The sequence below is a fragment of the Clinocottus analis genome, unplaced genomic scaffold (genome assembly GCF_023055335.1).
Source record: "Clinocottus analis isolate CAN_PGR_092001 unplaced genomic scaffold, fCliAna1.0.p SCAF_3, whole genome shotgun sequence".
NCBI lineage: Eukaryota > Metazoa > Chordata > Actinopteri > Perciformes > Cottidae > Clinocottus > Clinocottus analis.
This window is the reverse complement of record NW_027176042.1, coordinates 16942330-16959012: the sequence shown is the minus strand read 5'-3', so window position 1 is coordinate 16959012 and position 16683 is coordinate 16942330. Positions and strand designations below refer to the sequence as shown.

Below are 16683 nucleotides of genomic sequence, written 5' to 3'. Positions count from 1 at the left end.
GCTTTTTTCTCTTCATATCATCATATTTTCCCTAAATATTTTTAGGTTTTGGGATTCCCAAACCCACAAAATACACCCTTTAAAAAAAATGTTCAATAGAAGATATATAATGAATAATAAAAATTATTAAAAGAGCATCTTACAATCAAGAAAAGACTCCTAAGTTGAAGGTCAAGTCTAATTGTACTATTAAAATGTTATAATATCTAATTATCATTACATTTGTGTTATTCATATGCAAAACGTTATGGTCAGGTTTCTAAAATGATCTTAGAGTAGATCGGCTAATTAGTCATTAGAGAGTCACGGACTTTTCTTGACCCTGAAGCCTGACCTCTAAAGTATGGAGTATTATTATTTACGACACAGTCCTTTTCATGATTAATAATCACAAGTTTTCTTGTTGGCATTTCAAATTCTAACAATAGCCATCTAATGACCACCACCAAGTATCGCCAAATGTGGTTTATTATTACGCATGCCTGCTCGATTAACAGGTATTGAGTGCAAAGTGACTGGTACTGATGGATTTGATGACACCCAACCAAATTCAGAATATGATATTACTGCAGTTTGCATTTCTGGTACAATAAATGTTTTTTACTTCATCTGCTGAGTCTCCAGCATGCCCACCGTATGTTTTAAGTCCGTAAGATGGCAATCTAAAATGGAAGTCAAGCTAATGTTAATAGTCCATCGTCTCTCATCCCATCTTTCAAAGGTGGACTCAAATTTCCTTTCTGAAAGGTTTTCATCATTTGAATCTCGATTAGCACAATCACAAGGAGCCATTATCCTGCACTCCCATCTGTACATAGTCGGTATATAGTCTGTTCAGGCTTCACTACGTGGTGATGGACTCTAGCACTAAGGCTCCTTTGCAATCACCCTTAAGCCTCTGTGAGATTGTTATGACTCATCTGTGTATCGCTACAGTTTTTCTGCCCTCTCACTGCCTCCTCAAAATCCACTGCCAGAGCATTTAGGTGGGCTGACAGTATTTAGCATACAATATTTCATAATCTGGCAAATGCATCTTAAGCAGCAGTGCAATCAGCTATCCAGGAAGGAATGATAATGTAGCAGAGGGTACATGAGTTTTTAATGATTCAAAAAGATTGATTGCAGCATAGCTCACAACTCAAGGGAGTTTAAGGAGTTGAAACATTTAACAAGGTTAGATGTGACGCCTAACAGCTCATACGTACTATAGAGGTACCCATCACATGACAGAAATAGAAATAGTATGTTGTTTGTTGTATTTCAATGTAAAATGATTGCGGCCGTTATACAGAATGGTGCATTTGCATGCTATGGCTAGCTTCCCCGCCTCTGAGCAGATTCTAGAAATGTAGTGTAGGAGGATAAGCAGATGTATTTGTTTTTAAAAAGTCTCTGATTGCGCTATTGGATAGAAATATAAGTGAATGCACGTTTGATGTGCACCTGACCAACAAAGATATCGGGGAGGGGGTAATTCACAATGTGGATAGTAAAGATATGTGCATCTGTGCTTGGGCGTGCATATTTGTGTGTCTGTGGATCTAACCAACTGGAACTGGCTAAAGCCTGATTATAAATGAGCTCTTGTTTTACTGTGTGATAGTGTCGGCATGCTAAGCCAGCCTCCTTACACACACCCAAAGCACGTGTGCAGGCAGTCACGACTCACAGACCCACACACACACACACACACACGTACACACACAAATATATGCATGTGCACACACATGTTTGTGTGTAATGTGAGGCAGGGAACTGTGGAGATCAATGGGAGAGCATGCTAGGTCTTCTCAGAGAGACAATTAAAAGAGAATGGATAATGAGGCTATTTATAGACTGATCTATTTGTAACCAGGGCATTCTCCTATGTAGGAGCTGGGGATTGTTCTCTTTTCAGCCTGCCCTCCTTCTGTCCTCTTCTTCGCTTTCTCCGTTGCTCTATATTTCTTTTTTTTAAGGAGCAAAATGGATTTAGTTTCTCTATTTTTCTCCCATTTTTTTTTCGAAACGTTTGCTTTTCACATGACAACTCCGTCGTTCTGTTTCTCTTTCTCTGACATCGGATGCAAATTGTTCATCAGTTATTCACCGCAAATGTTACCAAGTCATCCCACAGTCATTTGCATTTGCATGTGAAACAGTGTCATGCAGCAGAGATGTTATCAGGTGCAATCCAGGGCCACTCCTGGGAGACCCAGTGACGCACCATGCATGACATAATGCTGTGGTAATGTCTTTGGTTGTGAGGGAGAGAGACACAGAGACAGCGAATACACAATGTGTGTGCGCTCAGCAACCAAATAATGGTACGACCCTAAAAAACCAGCCAAATAGAAACCAATAATGTATTTTAATAGAAATATTTTATGAATCATTTTAACTGAAGATACAGAGCATACGTTTGCCGATATGTAGATTTGATTCTAATTGCAAAGCTCTGTGAAGGTTTGATGTAGATTGATTCAAGTTCACAGTAATTTCTTACACACCAGTGATGCAGATTCTTATTGTAGCAGTGATGAATGTGATTTAATTTATGTACATTTATTAATATAGATTTCAATAGTTTAGGCAAGTTCTACTTTACCCATTAAGTGACATTTGCAATGTAGATTAAATATAAAATCAACCACAGCACAATATTTTTTTTTTATAATCAGCAATTTACTAAGCAAATATTGGTTTTGGACTGTCGATTACAAAACACAAATGCTATTGAAAGATGGTATCGCAGGAACTCGGTGATTGCGTTTTTATTTTTTTTCTAACATTTTTTAGATTAAATGTTTAAACACCTCAGCAATACCTCATACATCTGAATTTATACATTGAAATTACTAAAAATGAAGAAGAATAGTTTAGGAAAGGCTGATAAGAGATACATACAACCACAGACTCAACCCTAAATGTCCATATTTAACATAATGTTGAATAGTATGCAGCACATACACAAAACATATTGTTATATGATTCAAAATAGTTCAAATGGAAAACTTTTTCGAAACGGAAAAAAATACACATTTATATTAATGCTATTTGGATTACAAAGTGCATCTGTTGCTCTTGCCAAAGCACTACATCTGATGTAACAAACTCTTTCGCCACTTTGTTTTAGCAACCGCGTGAGAGTCATTTTTGTAAATTTTCCCTCGAGCTAATATAAAGTTCTTTAGATAAAAGAGCCAAAGATATTTATATACAGTATTTCATGGTGGATGAGGAGGTGGATGAGGTCAAAGGGCAAGGCCCTTGTCTCTTAGCAGAATGATATAAGGCACGCAGAACCGTGGCCTACCATGACCTCAAACTGGTAATTAGAGAGATGGTTTGTGTGCAGTGTGAAATTAAAAAAAGAGAGAAAAGAAAGAGCAAAAAAATTAGGAATGTTAGGAGAAAACAATCCATTACAAAGCTAACTGGAGATCACAATAATACACAATCAAGAGCAATATGATACTGTAAAGAAGGCAAACGCATCCGCAGTTTCTTGTTGTGCATTTAAATAATTGTTTTATGTGCGGATAGAAATTGGGATCTTTTTTGGGGGGGATCAAATGTAAAGCAAATAGTTGTTTGTTACTGCAATTTTAACCCTATATACAATATAGAACTCACAACTCGCAATACATCAGTAAGAATATCCTTCACAGATTGATGATCAATATGCTGGGATGGATTGTATTTTCTCACCGTTTCTCTCCTTCTCTTTCTCTGTCTTACATTCTCAGGTCTTGCAGGTGCCAAAACTGACCTGGACAAGAGAAAAGAAATATATGGTGAAAACCTGATACCTCCAAAGAAGCCAAAAACCTTCCTGCAGCTCGTATGGGAGGCCCTGCAGGATGTCACCCTCATCATCCTGGAGGTCGCTGCCCTGATCTCCCTGGGACTCTCGTTCTACCACCCTCCCGGAGAGAGCAACGGAGAGTGTGAGTGAACATTACGAAACTTGTGACATCACTTTCTTTAAAATGATCTCTTGTCATTTGTTTCAAAGTCTGGAGACAGACATACAAGCACAGACACTCACACACAAACACACACTACACTACTTATCTCAAAAGTATGTCCACTATTGCAGAGGTCAGCAAAGAGCTATAATTGCATTGGCACACTAACATCACTTCCTCTGACATTACTGGCACTCGCTGACGCACTTAAACCTGCAGGTACTGTATGCACACACCATTTAATTGGTGAGGCAGGTCACACTTTGTGGCCTGCCTCAAAAGATTAAGCAAATCATTGAGTAAAGGGGTAATTTGTGTGTGTTTGCGCGCGTGTGCACGTTATGAACGTGTTAAATGTGCGTATGAAAGGTACCGGTAAGGTTAATGAAGTGTTGAGCAGAGAAATAACCTTAAGCCCCAAGTGCCTATACATCAGCCCTGTGAGCCGTGAAGCAGGGAAACGAAGACTAAGACCATAACGAGGTGCTGAGTCAGCAACGTCAGTCATTGCTCCTAGCGTTATCACAGTAATGCAATTCAGTTACCTTTCTGAAGGGACTGGTCATCATTTTAAGGGGTTTAAAAAAGTCTTATGAAAGTAGAAATACCAGATCAAGAAGAAAAGGTTACCTTACTTATCTTACTTGAGGGTCGAAACATTTTGGAGTTCATTTTTGTTGTTGTTGGTTGGTTAAGATTAAGAGAGACTTAATGAGTGAGTAAATGTATGCTTTAGTAAGTCAGCCAAATACTTAGGTTGTAAAATGGTTGATTAAGTGTAAATTGATCTTACTTTATACCATGCATTTTTTTTTGCACCGTTTCATTGCTTCACGAGGGAGCTCGCCAAATAAAGCAGATAATGGGCAGAGGATTTATTATATGCTAATACCTGTGTCCATCTGCAGATACATAATCAAGCTTCTCTTTAACTTGCAACAGAAATTGTGCAAATGTGCAAGTCTCTTCTCAGATTTGAATGAAATGAATATATATTAATATAAATCTGCACATAAACTGCTGCAGATATGAATAGATGTGAATAGCAGAGCGATTCAGAAAGATATGAATGCATACCACTTTAACTCACTTAATTCAGAAAAACAACAAATGAAGAGAGGGATGTAAGGATGTTATGACGTGCAGAGTTTTCAGAGTGGCACTTTAACAACTAACTATTTTTTTTCACACAAATATTTGATATTGCCTAATCAAACATTTCTGGCAATGATCCCTCAAACAGAGTTGGGACATAGGTGTGTAGTGCAGCTACGTACTACACAACATATTTTACAGCTGACTATACTGTCTTGGTGCCTTTCGAAAGTAAACCTAACAAGAAATTAAATAATTAAGGATAATGACTATAAATATAAAGCAACAATATTAAACAAACAATATCTAAATTGAATTTAGAAGAAAACTATCAATCAGACACATCTTGCATCTGCTGGTTTACTGTTGTGTTTATTAGTAGAAAAAAAAAGCTCAACCGTCCAGAAATAGAAAGTGGTGGGATGACTTAATTCTCATTTACATATGAAACAGCCTGGCTGCAGTTGAATAAGGAGGCTCTTAATTGCGTCTGTATCAAACACATGACGTGAAACAAAACAAAAACAAGAAAGATAGTATGAAAATATCGCTAACATGGTTTGGTAACAAACCTTTAAAGCTGATTTACCTCATTCACTTATATCTCACCTACATCTTGTAAAAATGTCTCAATCAGCTCCAGAAAGCAGTTTACGCTTTGGACTTGGGTATTGCTGAATTGTTGTACTTCATCAGCACCATGGACAGCTCCAAATGGTCTGCATGATTTGTCTTTGTATGAAAGAGACGAGAGCACAGTTTACGTGTCTCAATAAGTCAGAACCATGGACAGCTACTACATTCACTTTATTTCTGTGGATGCACTCCAGTGAGTCTAAACTCATCCAATTATATTGTTAAGAAATATATACTTCATTAATTTACCAGTATTTGGTGCTTTCATTTGTTCTTAATGGAATCTTTGCTTTTCAAGGGAGGCTTTATCACCTATTGGTTTTTGGAAGAAAGTAAAATGGCTAAATGTCTATGTCTAAATATATTTGTTGGATAACATTTTAGGAGATGGATAAGTTCTGGATTGATAAATACTGAATACTTTCACTTGTCAAAATCAGCTATTCAATTCCCATGACAAAATATGAAAAACTGAAGTAAAATGATACAATGATATACAATATATAGAACATTATATTATATTTTTCTGATAAAAATGGAATTAAATGTCCTCTCCTTTTGGACAAAACCTACATGAATATAAGCACATAAGGTATGTGCGCGTTGGTACTTATACACTTAAAGGTGGGTATGTTCTTGGAGTGTATGCAACATACCCACTACATGAACATCCTACTGATTGGAACCCTGCTGTAGTGCAACAATATGTCCAAATTGCTTCTTTGATTCTAGTTCTTGGTTAAATCAGACCCTGCATTTATAATGTTTATAATATGGTGTCTGCTCTACTTCCCTTGTGAGCTGCAAGTGTTTTATAGTCCAAATCAAATCACTCCACTGGGGGCTTTTCAAGTCAGCTAGCCAGAAGTGTAGGGCACAATGGCTCCCAGAGTATTAGATGAAGCAGCATGACGAGGACTGGGAATAGGCCTTGTTTCATTTCCAAATATACCACAGTCTGTCAGTTCACAGCCAATAGACATTAGGCCATTAGACAGAGAGATATAGATTGATGGAAAATATAGATTTGAATTTGAACATGTCCCAAATAATAATAAAACAAATCAAGATAACCACAAAATGAACAGTTTAAAGTAACTAAATGAATATACTGTATATATATATATATATATATATATATATATATATATATATATATATATATATATATATATATATATATATATATATATATTACATGTTTAAAAAAAGAGGAGGCTGAAGTGTACAATTATTTAGTTCATCCACTTTTTAATTGATTTTGTTTTTAGATACAGTAGATTTTTTTGTCATTTATATTATATACATTACGCACACTGCTTCCCATTGTGAGTTTGTATTACATCCCCTTGTGTACTTTCACATATAAAAGCATATATACCTGTGTATTACAAGTGTGAGTTGATATTCGGTGTGTAAGTGTGTGTCGACAGACTACTTAAAGTCTATATGAAAACACAGTGTGCTTGCAAATCTATGACATCTATATAACGTTTCTCTTCCTTTCATGTCATCGTTACCAAACTTCAGCCTGTGGCGCAGCAGGAGGTGGGGTAGAGGATGAGGGCGAGGCGGATGCCGGCTGGATCGAGGGCGCAGCTATCCTGTTGTCTGTGGTGTGTGTGGTGTTGGTGACGGCCTTCAACGACTGGTCGAAGGAGAAACAGTTCCGCGGGCTGCAGAGCCGCATCGAGCAGGAGCAGAAATTCCAGGTGGTCCGCGGTAGCCAAGTCATACAGCTGCCAGTGTCGGACATAGTGGTAGGGGATATTGCACAGATCAAATACGGTAGGTGGGAAGAGATTGTCAAACTGTGTGAGTGTGTGTTAGAGTTTACTCGGTTAATGACAAGCAGAAAGTGGAAATTCATGGTCTAAAGAGCTTTGAAAACATAATTGATAAATAATTGGAAGTTGAAGTATGTGAGTCTTGAGATGCAAGAGGCTTTTGTCATTGTGTGCTGTTTACACATACTGACACTTCAAAACATTATGTTACCAATGAAGGAGTAGAGCTTCTGGTGTTATCCAGTTTGTTCCATGACACCACTAATGTTTCCTACATCTTCACATCTTTCTGGAGACAAAAAGGTATAACTGGCACCTTTGGTTTTTCCTGTGCCATCGGTCACTTTATAGATTGCTCATTAGTTTGTAACTATGTATTTAGGTGTGCTAAATCTCTTTTCTAACCATTTACATTGTTGATTGTTATTTGCCATCTATCCAGTTGGCTCTTTCTTACAACTATGAACCTTTTGTATTCACTCATTTTTATTTCAACCATGATTTGAATTTAAACATTGTGGAGTTAACTAAACTTGACTGAACTTTCCAAAACATGTTGATAACTTACTTCCTTAATTGAATCCATTGTTATGTGTAAAGTAATTTTCATGGTTCAGTGGCTGAAAATAGATTTCCACCTTGTTACCAGAGGGGGATTAAAATTGTGAAGTCTACCTTAAGCAATTAAATATCTTTAAGCAACAGTATTGTAATGTGGAAAAATTCATTAGCTACAGACAGACAGTACAGAGAGAGATACACACCTCCTCTTTCAATGGTAATGACAATTTACTACAGTGGTCACAATCTATCTTGCCTTAAATCATCTAAAATCCAACTCCAATGAATCTTTGGAGTTATCTGATCTTTTCAATTGTGTTAATCAATATCACTCAATTCCAGAAAATGTAAATAAATCCACTGCAGATAGCAACTCTTCATTCGTAATTGCAGGTGATCTGCTTCCCGCTGATGGAGTGTTGATCCAGGGTAATGACCTGAAGATTGATGAGTCATCACTGACCGGCGAGTCCGACCACGTCAAGAAGTGTGTAGAAAAGGACCCTATGCTGTTGTCTGGTATGTTATCAGTCGATGGATGGGAGGAACTGCATCTCACTGTCATGGCTTCTGCATGCAATGTTGTTGTGTAAAGGGGAGCGGGTCTTTATAATTTTGCATTTCTTTACATCTTTAATGTAAATCTGAATTTATTTACAAAATAGAGATTTGCATTTTGTAATTATTAAATCTCTCCTGCAAGCCTAGAGCTAAATGTTTTGCATGTTTTCCTGCACCAGAACTTAACATAAAAGTGGGTTGCTTTGGTACATCTACTAATCTACTAGCCACAACCTTTTATTTCTATCCACTTTCTTCAAAGAAATTACAGAAGCAGAAATAGTAAAAGTATATTTAATGACAAATACTTTTTACAATTTCTTCAGAGGCACTCATCTAATGTTGACAACCAGCAGAGAAAAAAAAACATATTCACCAATGTTTCATATTGATGTTTGCCTGCCGTTACTTATCAGGATTAGATTTGGTCTCCCTGGCTCTCTTTTATATATTGTGAAAACCAAATGAAATGAACAGGAGACAAAAGGTGGTTAATTATAATCTAAATATCAATGCGGTAGACACTGGCGACAGCATTTAAAAACACCCCCTGTATTGGTTTGCTACAGTAGAGACGCTAGAATGTGCAGCTTGAAGAACAGAAACGTGGGTTAATCTGATCTCACATTTTACTTCTTTTTTTTTTTCTTGTGGATAATTAGCTGTGGGCCTTTTGGCTGTCTTTTTTAATTAGCCTCATATTCACCCACATCTACTGACTCTCCCAAAGGTTAATAATGTGTATACTGTGCACATACACAAAAGTGGAGTGCAGTCTGCACACATTTGCACAGCGACACATTTTTACTACTTTTGGCTTTCTACTGCAGGACTTTGGATTTAAAATAAATGAGTACATGAGATTAAAGTGCTGACTTTCAGATGTAACAATGTTTGGAAACTTTGTAAGTCAGTGAACACTTTTACACTTTCCTACTATACAAAAACAATTCAAGAAAAAATAGACCACATAGGGAATTATGTCCCCATTGTACATAAGGATGATGAACATTCATAAATTCAGTCTGAATTTTTGAACCTGTAGTGTGAAGAAATGCACATGATCATGGCAGGAGTTTTAGAGCAAACACTACAACTGTTTCTTCTTTAATGTGATCCACCTTTTAACACCCTGCTGTGCTCCTACCAGGCACCCATGTGATGGAGGGGTCAGGGCGCATGTTGGTGACTGCTGTTGGTGTCAACTCTCAGACTGGAATCATCTTCACCCTGCTGGGGGCCGGCACAGAGGAAGAGGAGAAGAAAGAAAAGAAAGGTAAGAAAGATCATTATATCATAAATTAATCTTTAGATTTTCTGCAGCTGATTCAGAAGAACTAAGGTAATTAGTTTTTTTTGTCAGTTTTGCTCAGCAGCGAACTCTTGAAAAGGCTTTCGTCATTTCATTACCTTATGTCCTGTAAGTCTAACTGTGTTCTCTCATTGCGTCATATCAGTGGTTTAACTGTCCTTGTTATCAAAAGGGTTATAAACATTAAACTCTCAAACGAACAAATGTCCACCTGTTGAACTCCTGTGAACTTTAGGAACCTTTTGTAGGTGTTCGTAGACATTAAGCCTCTTTGCCGAATGTGTATACATACTGTATGAAATATGTATTGGTGCATTGGTGTGAGCTGCAGTATCCAGGTTCTGTGGGTTCAAGTGCATCATTGTCCTTACTCTCTATCCATCCAAATTCTTTTCGAAGGAGGGGCAGTGGCAGACGGACACCAGAACACAGGTAGAGTATCAACTTTCTCTGACCCCTGGGAGCAGTACTTGATCCGTTTGACCTTTAACCCCTTATGACCGCCAATAAACCGCCGCTACTCGACACCCCTCTTCTGGAGCTTAGCACCCTTCCCCCAGTTTAATTTCTCACTGAAAAAGAGAAGCATCATTCTCACAACACTGCATCTCTTTAAGTGTTGACAGATGACACATTTCACAATGTATAATCCTCTTACCATTTAACAGACTCTGCACTCATCAGACTAACTAGCTAGCATTCAACATCAGTCCTGTTTCAAAGACGTATTGAATGCCACGAGTAAACAGAGGCTGTCAGACTCGTCTCATTTCTGTATTACAGATCAATGACATGAGAGCGACAGCATTGCAGGTGTACGGCACATGTACCAGCAGTAGAGCGTAAAGTAGACAGCATAAGCTTTTGTGAGATTTTTATTTATTTATTTTTTTTTTTTACATATTTACATATACATATTTTATCTTCAATTGTATTACCAGTGCCTCTTCGGTCAGCGCTGTTGGTTCAATGAGCAGATACCTCAGTAGCGTTCGTGCGTAGCATATTGGATTTGTACATGAAACAAGGGAACAATAAAACATGTCTTCCCCTGTGGATACAAGTTTCTTCCTCTGATTTGAACAGAAAAAATACTATATATGTAAAAATAAACAGGATGCTGTGTGATTAAAGAAATCAGCTGCTTTTCAATTTGATAATAAATGAAGTATAGAGTTGTGATCAAACCTCCAAGCCAGAGTAAGATATTGTGTTGTCGTTAACAATGAACTCTAGACACAGAACCCAAAAGGACACTGGGAGACAATTATTGACCTTCAATTGAATTTCCCTTTTCCAGTAATCATAGTTTATGTGACTGCTGTCAAAAGACATTAACATATCCTTGTGAGATAGATTCCAGGTTTTAAAACATGAAAACTCTAACTGTGGGGATTGCGAAGGCAAATTTTCAGCACCGGCTCATATTTACACGAGCATAATTCATTTGCTTCATCACTTAACTGGTTGACTCATGTGTATTTCCCTGGCTGATTAATTCAAATCTTTTTTTTTTAGAATTTATTTTCAGATTGGCTATGCAACATTTTCTTTAGCATATTTGCTTCAAATGTTCTGCTCGAATTTTTATTTTGTGATGCTAACAGATATTACATGAATAACATGGTTTAATTTAACTTCACATTGCAACAAATAAACTTAAGCAAAAAATGACAGTGAATGCAGAATGACACTAGTGTGTACTATACATGCCCAATATACCCACCCAGTATATATTATATTAAATAAACTTACAATAGCTTTGGTTTCACATTTTATGACATTGTTTTTTTTTCATTTAGTTTTTGTTCAGATTTCATTATGTCTGTCCAATGTTACACTCATTTAATGTATTGGCATAACATTTACAGTTACAAAACATAGATGTACATATATATATATGATTACGTAAATAATAGGTGAATTACAAATGTTTTAATCACAGTAGACTTTAGTATTCACATACAGTCTACACATGCTGAAACTCTTAACTGTGCTATAACCATGTTATTTCTGTTCATTGTCTTGTGTGTGCACATGCGTGTGTCTGTGTTTATGTTCATTTGTGTTTGGCCTTCATTGTTACTGGCTAGACTGCTCCCATCCCCCTATCCACCCCATCGCAACTATAGCCACGGATGGGGCTGCAGGTATTAATGCCCCTGGCAGTGGCAGCCTAATTAATGGTAGGTTGACAAAACCTCTGATTGCTGACCTCTTTCTGTCGTGACTTTTGACTTGTCCTACCTTCTCCATTCTCACCATGTCTCCTATCATGGGTGCTCACCTTCTGCTCTGCTCTATCTTTTCTTCCGGTTGTGTTGAACCCTTTGAATCCATGCTGTCCATGCACGTCCTGTTGTAGTTGTAGATATTAGTCTAGTTTCCCCTTTGTCTTTTCTTTCTCTTTGTCTTGTAATGCTGTTTATACTGAATGGCTGTCTTGGGAAAACTCAAAATGATTGTTTTTGGTCCATCTTTAAATGCAAACTAATACAAATACAACTCTTTAGGTCTCTGTGATGCTACGATGTAGTGAACAGCCTTTTTATATTCACTTCTAAACATTATTTTGTGAAGGATAGCAAGGATAGCAAGGATAACGTGTGTGTAGTCTTTCAACATTTGGAGTGTTGTGTCTCTAACGGAATAGTTTGATTTTTTTGGGCGAGGGGGTGGAATACCTTTCTTAAAGAGAGTTAGATGAGAAGATTGACTGCGCCTGCACCTAACCCCTACAAAGCGCATATTAATACACTTTGGTTGTCATCCTAAACAAACAAGAACAAACAAGATACACTGTGTTCACTTTTGTAACCGTAGGACAGAGCCAGTCTTTAATCTAGGCCAACTGGCTGCTGCGGGAAATGTCATAGTTACTGTACAGACGTTCTAATTTCATCATATGTCTCGTAAAATTGATTGTTATCTCTCTCTCTCTCTCTCTCTCTCTCTCTCTCTCTCTCTCTCTCTCTCTCTCTCTCTCTCTCTCTCTCTCTCTCTCTGTGTGTGTGTATATATATATATATATATATATATATATATATATATATATATATATATATATATATATATATATATATATATATAATATATATTTAATGTCTGACAATAGACAAAGAAGCGAGCTGAAGCAATCCAACAATAGGGCCATATCCATATCCTGTAGTTCGGGTTCCTCAGAGATCACTTAGTGCAAATCCTCCACTTCTATGTTAGCTGAGCAAGAAGCAAAATATTAACTTCAGTCTTTGTTGCACCGGGTTGTCTTTTATCTTTGTCTCTGTGGAGAGCAGCTTGAAAATATTAAGGCAGGGGCACGTGATTTGCACTGTGATAATGACCTTGTGGTGTCCTGGGCTGGAACGGAGCGATTTGTCATCTTCAGCTTTATTGTGACTCCAGGGAACTAGCTAATGTGGACATGGAGGTGAAGCGAACCATTCTTTCTCCACATACATGACGAAGATTATGAGAAAATCTGGTCTTCTAGCTCTACTTGAGCAATTTTTACAAAAGCATGGAAAGACGGATTTTGTGCAATTTCTAGATAAACATATCTTGCATAACTTCATAAATATAGGTAGCCCGGGTAGATAATGGGATCAACACTGCAGCATAGAATGAATGTGTCCTTATTTTGTAAACACTGTGTATACATTTAGCGAGAAAGCACAAGACTTTTAGTTGTATGCTTCATCAGCTTGCAAGATGATACCGTGTACTCTTAGCAGCTCTGTTAGACTGCCAGCATGTTGATTCTGCAATTTAAAACAATACAATGTGCCATTGAAACATACATTTATATTAAGTTCACTCTGAGATTGCTTCTTGTGTAAGCAGAATCCAACAGCATAATAAATCCACTGTCCCTGAACTTAGTGTTCGATTTTCTTTCTGTTGTTCTTATGTAACTTTGCCATGTGGGAGGCTGTACCTTCTCTCTCTCTCTCTCTCTCTCTCTCTCTCTCTCTCTCTCTCTCTCTCTCTCTCTCTCTCTCTCTCTCTCTCTCTCTCTCTCTCTCTCTCCATGTGCATTGTTCACAACTCCAGTCTGCTTCCCTCTTATTGTGTGATCTTGCATGTGACATCTGAATTTTCCTTTGATGCATGCAGTCTTGTGTTTGTGTGTGCAGTTTGTGTGTGCGCGTGCATTTGTGGTGCACTCTTCCCCACTGACGTTTTTACTCCTGTTAATAATGTGTGTGGAATTACCTGTGCTCATAGTGCGAGTAGGTTATACAGTTTGAAAATTCAGCAGAAAGTGTGCTTTTTTTGGTTTGATGTTCAGCATAATATATTTTGATGTAAAAATATTTTTGTTTCAGGTCTCGTAAGCTTTTTAATTACCTGGTTATTTCTTTATGCAATAAAAATGCATCTATCAAAACCTAATTTCCTACTTAATACTGAAAGAAATCGGCGCACTAATGTTTGTTTGTAGCCTCCTGCCACTAGCTGTAGCTTCTGCTTACATTACATCATTTACATATCACAAGCCTTTATATGTGACTGTCACAGAAATGTTGTATTAAAAGTCATTTTCCTGTCTCTCTGTTTGTGGGTTTGGGGTCTCACTGTGTGTGCTGTCTCTGTGGTGATACTTTGTTGACTTGTCTGCCTTGGTTATTTTTGTTGTTATTGTCTGGTATGTCTCCATCATAGGTAAAATGCAAGATGGCAATATGGAGAGCAACCAGATTAAAGGTAACCAAACCATATCTTTCACTCTCTCATCTGCTTTCTCGCTTCCATCGTCTCCTTCCCCTTCCCCTTCCCCTTCTTCCCCTTCTTCTTCTTCTTCTTCTTCTTCTTCTTCTTCTTCTTCTTCTTCTTCTTCTTCTTCTTCTTCTTCTTCTTCTTCTTCTTCTTCTCATTGTTTCCCTTCTTTGGAGTGTGGTGTAAGCTCTGGGTCAAATGCAGGAAGGAAATCCTACATTGCTTTACTTGATTTTGCTTTTATTATATTCTATAGTCTTAATACCTTGCTGCCTCAAGTTATTGTAATTTAAATTACAAGGGTTTTTGAGAAAGTTTAACACTGTTTGAGTACATTGCAGACTATCAGTGTTTGACCCATATTTTACCTACATTCAAATAGAGTAGAAAATCCCTCCTCTTCACTCTGTCTGTCACTATTGTCACCTTGTCTGTTGTTGTGTTGTTAATCTTGTTGTGTTTTTGACTTGTCCTGATCTCTACAAGAAAACAGAAACCTGTCCCTCAACTACTGTATCTTCCTCACTTAGTTTTTTCCTTTCCATCAAAAACACTCAAGCCTGTCCGCTGAGACCTCACGTCATACACCACACCCTGGTTTCCTCTTTTCACTGTTTCATGAAATATTTTTCACACAATATGATGCGAAATGTCTGTGATTAAAGGGATACGGTGGCGTTCATGATCACTATAATAACATACATTTCTATTATTGTTTATCTATCAATTTAGTCAATGACATTTTTTTCCCCTTTTAAATAAAAAATGCTCATCCCAGTTTATGTTTGATTTGATTGCACTTGACAAGTGAAGGGACAAATCTTTCTGTCAACTGAAAATTTAAACGTGGAAATTATTGACATCTTCACCACTCCTTTTCATTTAACAAATGTTAAGTCACTATCAGCGAACACAAATGGCCTATTCATGAATTTATTGCAATGGTTCTATATTGGCATTAAAAACTGGTTGTCTGTGATGACATTATTGGGAAAAAACAAGGTTTCTATTGTTTAAACACAAACAAAATTAAACTATGCACAAATTTCTGAAAACTCAAAGCTCATCATCATCACCAAAAAGCCCCCCAGGTTGTTAAATGTAAGCACAATTCCAAATAAATAAACCAGGGGTGCAAAAGCACGGGGAGATGGACTAAGAGGCACAAGCTAAGCAAATCAGTGTCCTTTAGGCAAAAGGGGCAAATGAAGACTCTTGACCCCTCCATCCTATGATTACTGTGTACAATACCTCAGCATCAGAAGATGGACCTCTGTCCTGGGCGTGTATTGACAGCAGGTGTTTGATCTTCTGCTGCATACAATTGACTAGAGACACGTTCTGTCCTGTTTTATGGGGGTGGAAAAACACAATGCGCAACCAGAGAAACATATGACTGATGTGTAACATGAAAAGGTTTTTTGTAAACAGCGAACACATGCGTCATTGTGATTGGAAAACTGGGCTGCAATGGTTGTTGGTAATGGGCTTCATTAAGAGAGAAGCACTGTACTGTATATGTTAGGAGGCGAGAGATGGAGACAGAGTGACGTCATTAAGGATTAGTTGGTCTGCACAGATCCTTCTTTTCTTTTTTTCTTCTTTTTTTTTTTATACAGAAAATAGGTAATATTGTTTTTGTCACGCTACAAAATAGTTTCTGTGTATAACTAGATAGAATATTATTGAAGATAAAATAAGTAAATGTAACACATGGATCACAATTTTTTAGCAAATGATCATTAATTGTGTGGATTTGAACGTTTTGACGTCTGGAGTCATGTCAAAAACATGTCTGTTGCAGTCTGCAGCGTTTGTGTTCCGGCTGTACCGGCCTCCTCCCTGAGATATATTATCACTTACACATCCACAGTTCTACTATCATGTTGTTAATATATAGGTATAAGAGGTGAGCTATCAATATTGTGGAGGTTTTTTAAATCTGTTGACTGTTTCTCATGCAGTTCTTGATCATGTTATTGCCAGAATAGCTTTCTTTACCTTTGATCTCTTCACTGTCCTCCAGTATGGTATGAAGCTGCTTTTAAACACTGCAATC

At 37.4% G+C, this 16683-nt stretch overlaps 1 protein-coding gene across 16 annotated transcripts in view; it reads left to right on the top strand.

Moving 5' to 3' along the window:
- Window positions 1–16683, top strand: part of atp2b2 (ATPase plasma membrane Ca2+ transporting 2) — a 113547-nt gene that overhangs the window by 66687 nt on the left and 30177 nt on the right. For 11 of the 16 annotated variants that reach the window (XR_011078579.1, XR_011078578.1, XM_068594154.1 and 8 more), the window contains 7 exons: window positions 3732–3932; window positions 7215–7472; window positions 8426–8551; window positions 9744–9869; window positions 10305–10337; window positions 11999–12091; window positions 14571–14612. Coding sequence is in view for 13 of the 16 variants with exons in the window: in XM_068594154.1 (XP_068450255.1) it covers window positions 3732–3932; window positions 7215–7472; window positions 8426–8551; window positions 9744–9869; window positions 10305–10337; window positions 11999–12091; window positions 14571–14612 (879 nt within the window). In the remaining 3 variants the exon portion in view is untranslated. The remainder of the gene's footprint in view (window positions 1–3731; window positions 3933–7214; window positions 7473–8425; window positions 8552–9743; window positions 9870–10304; window positions 10338–11998; window positions 12092–14570; window positions 14613–16683) is intronic. The other 5 variants (XR_011078580.1, XM_068594153.1, XM_068594149.1 and 2 more) reach the window with 4 other exon arrangements.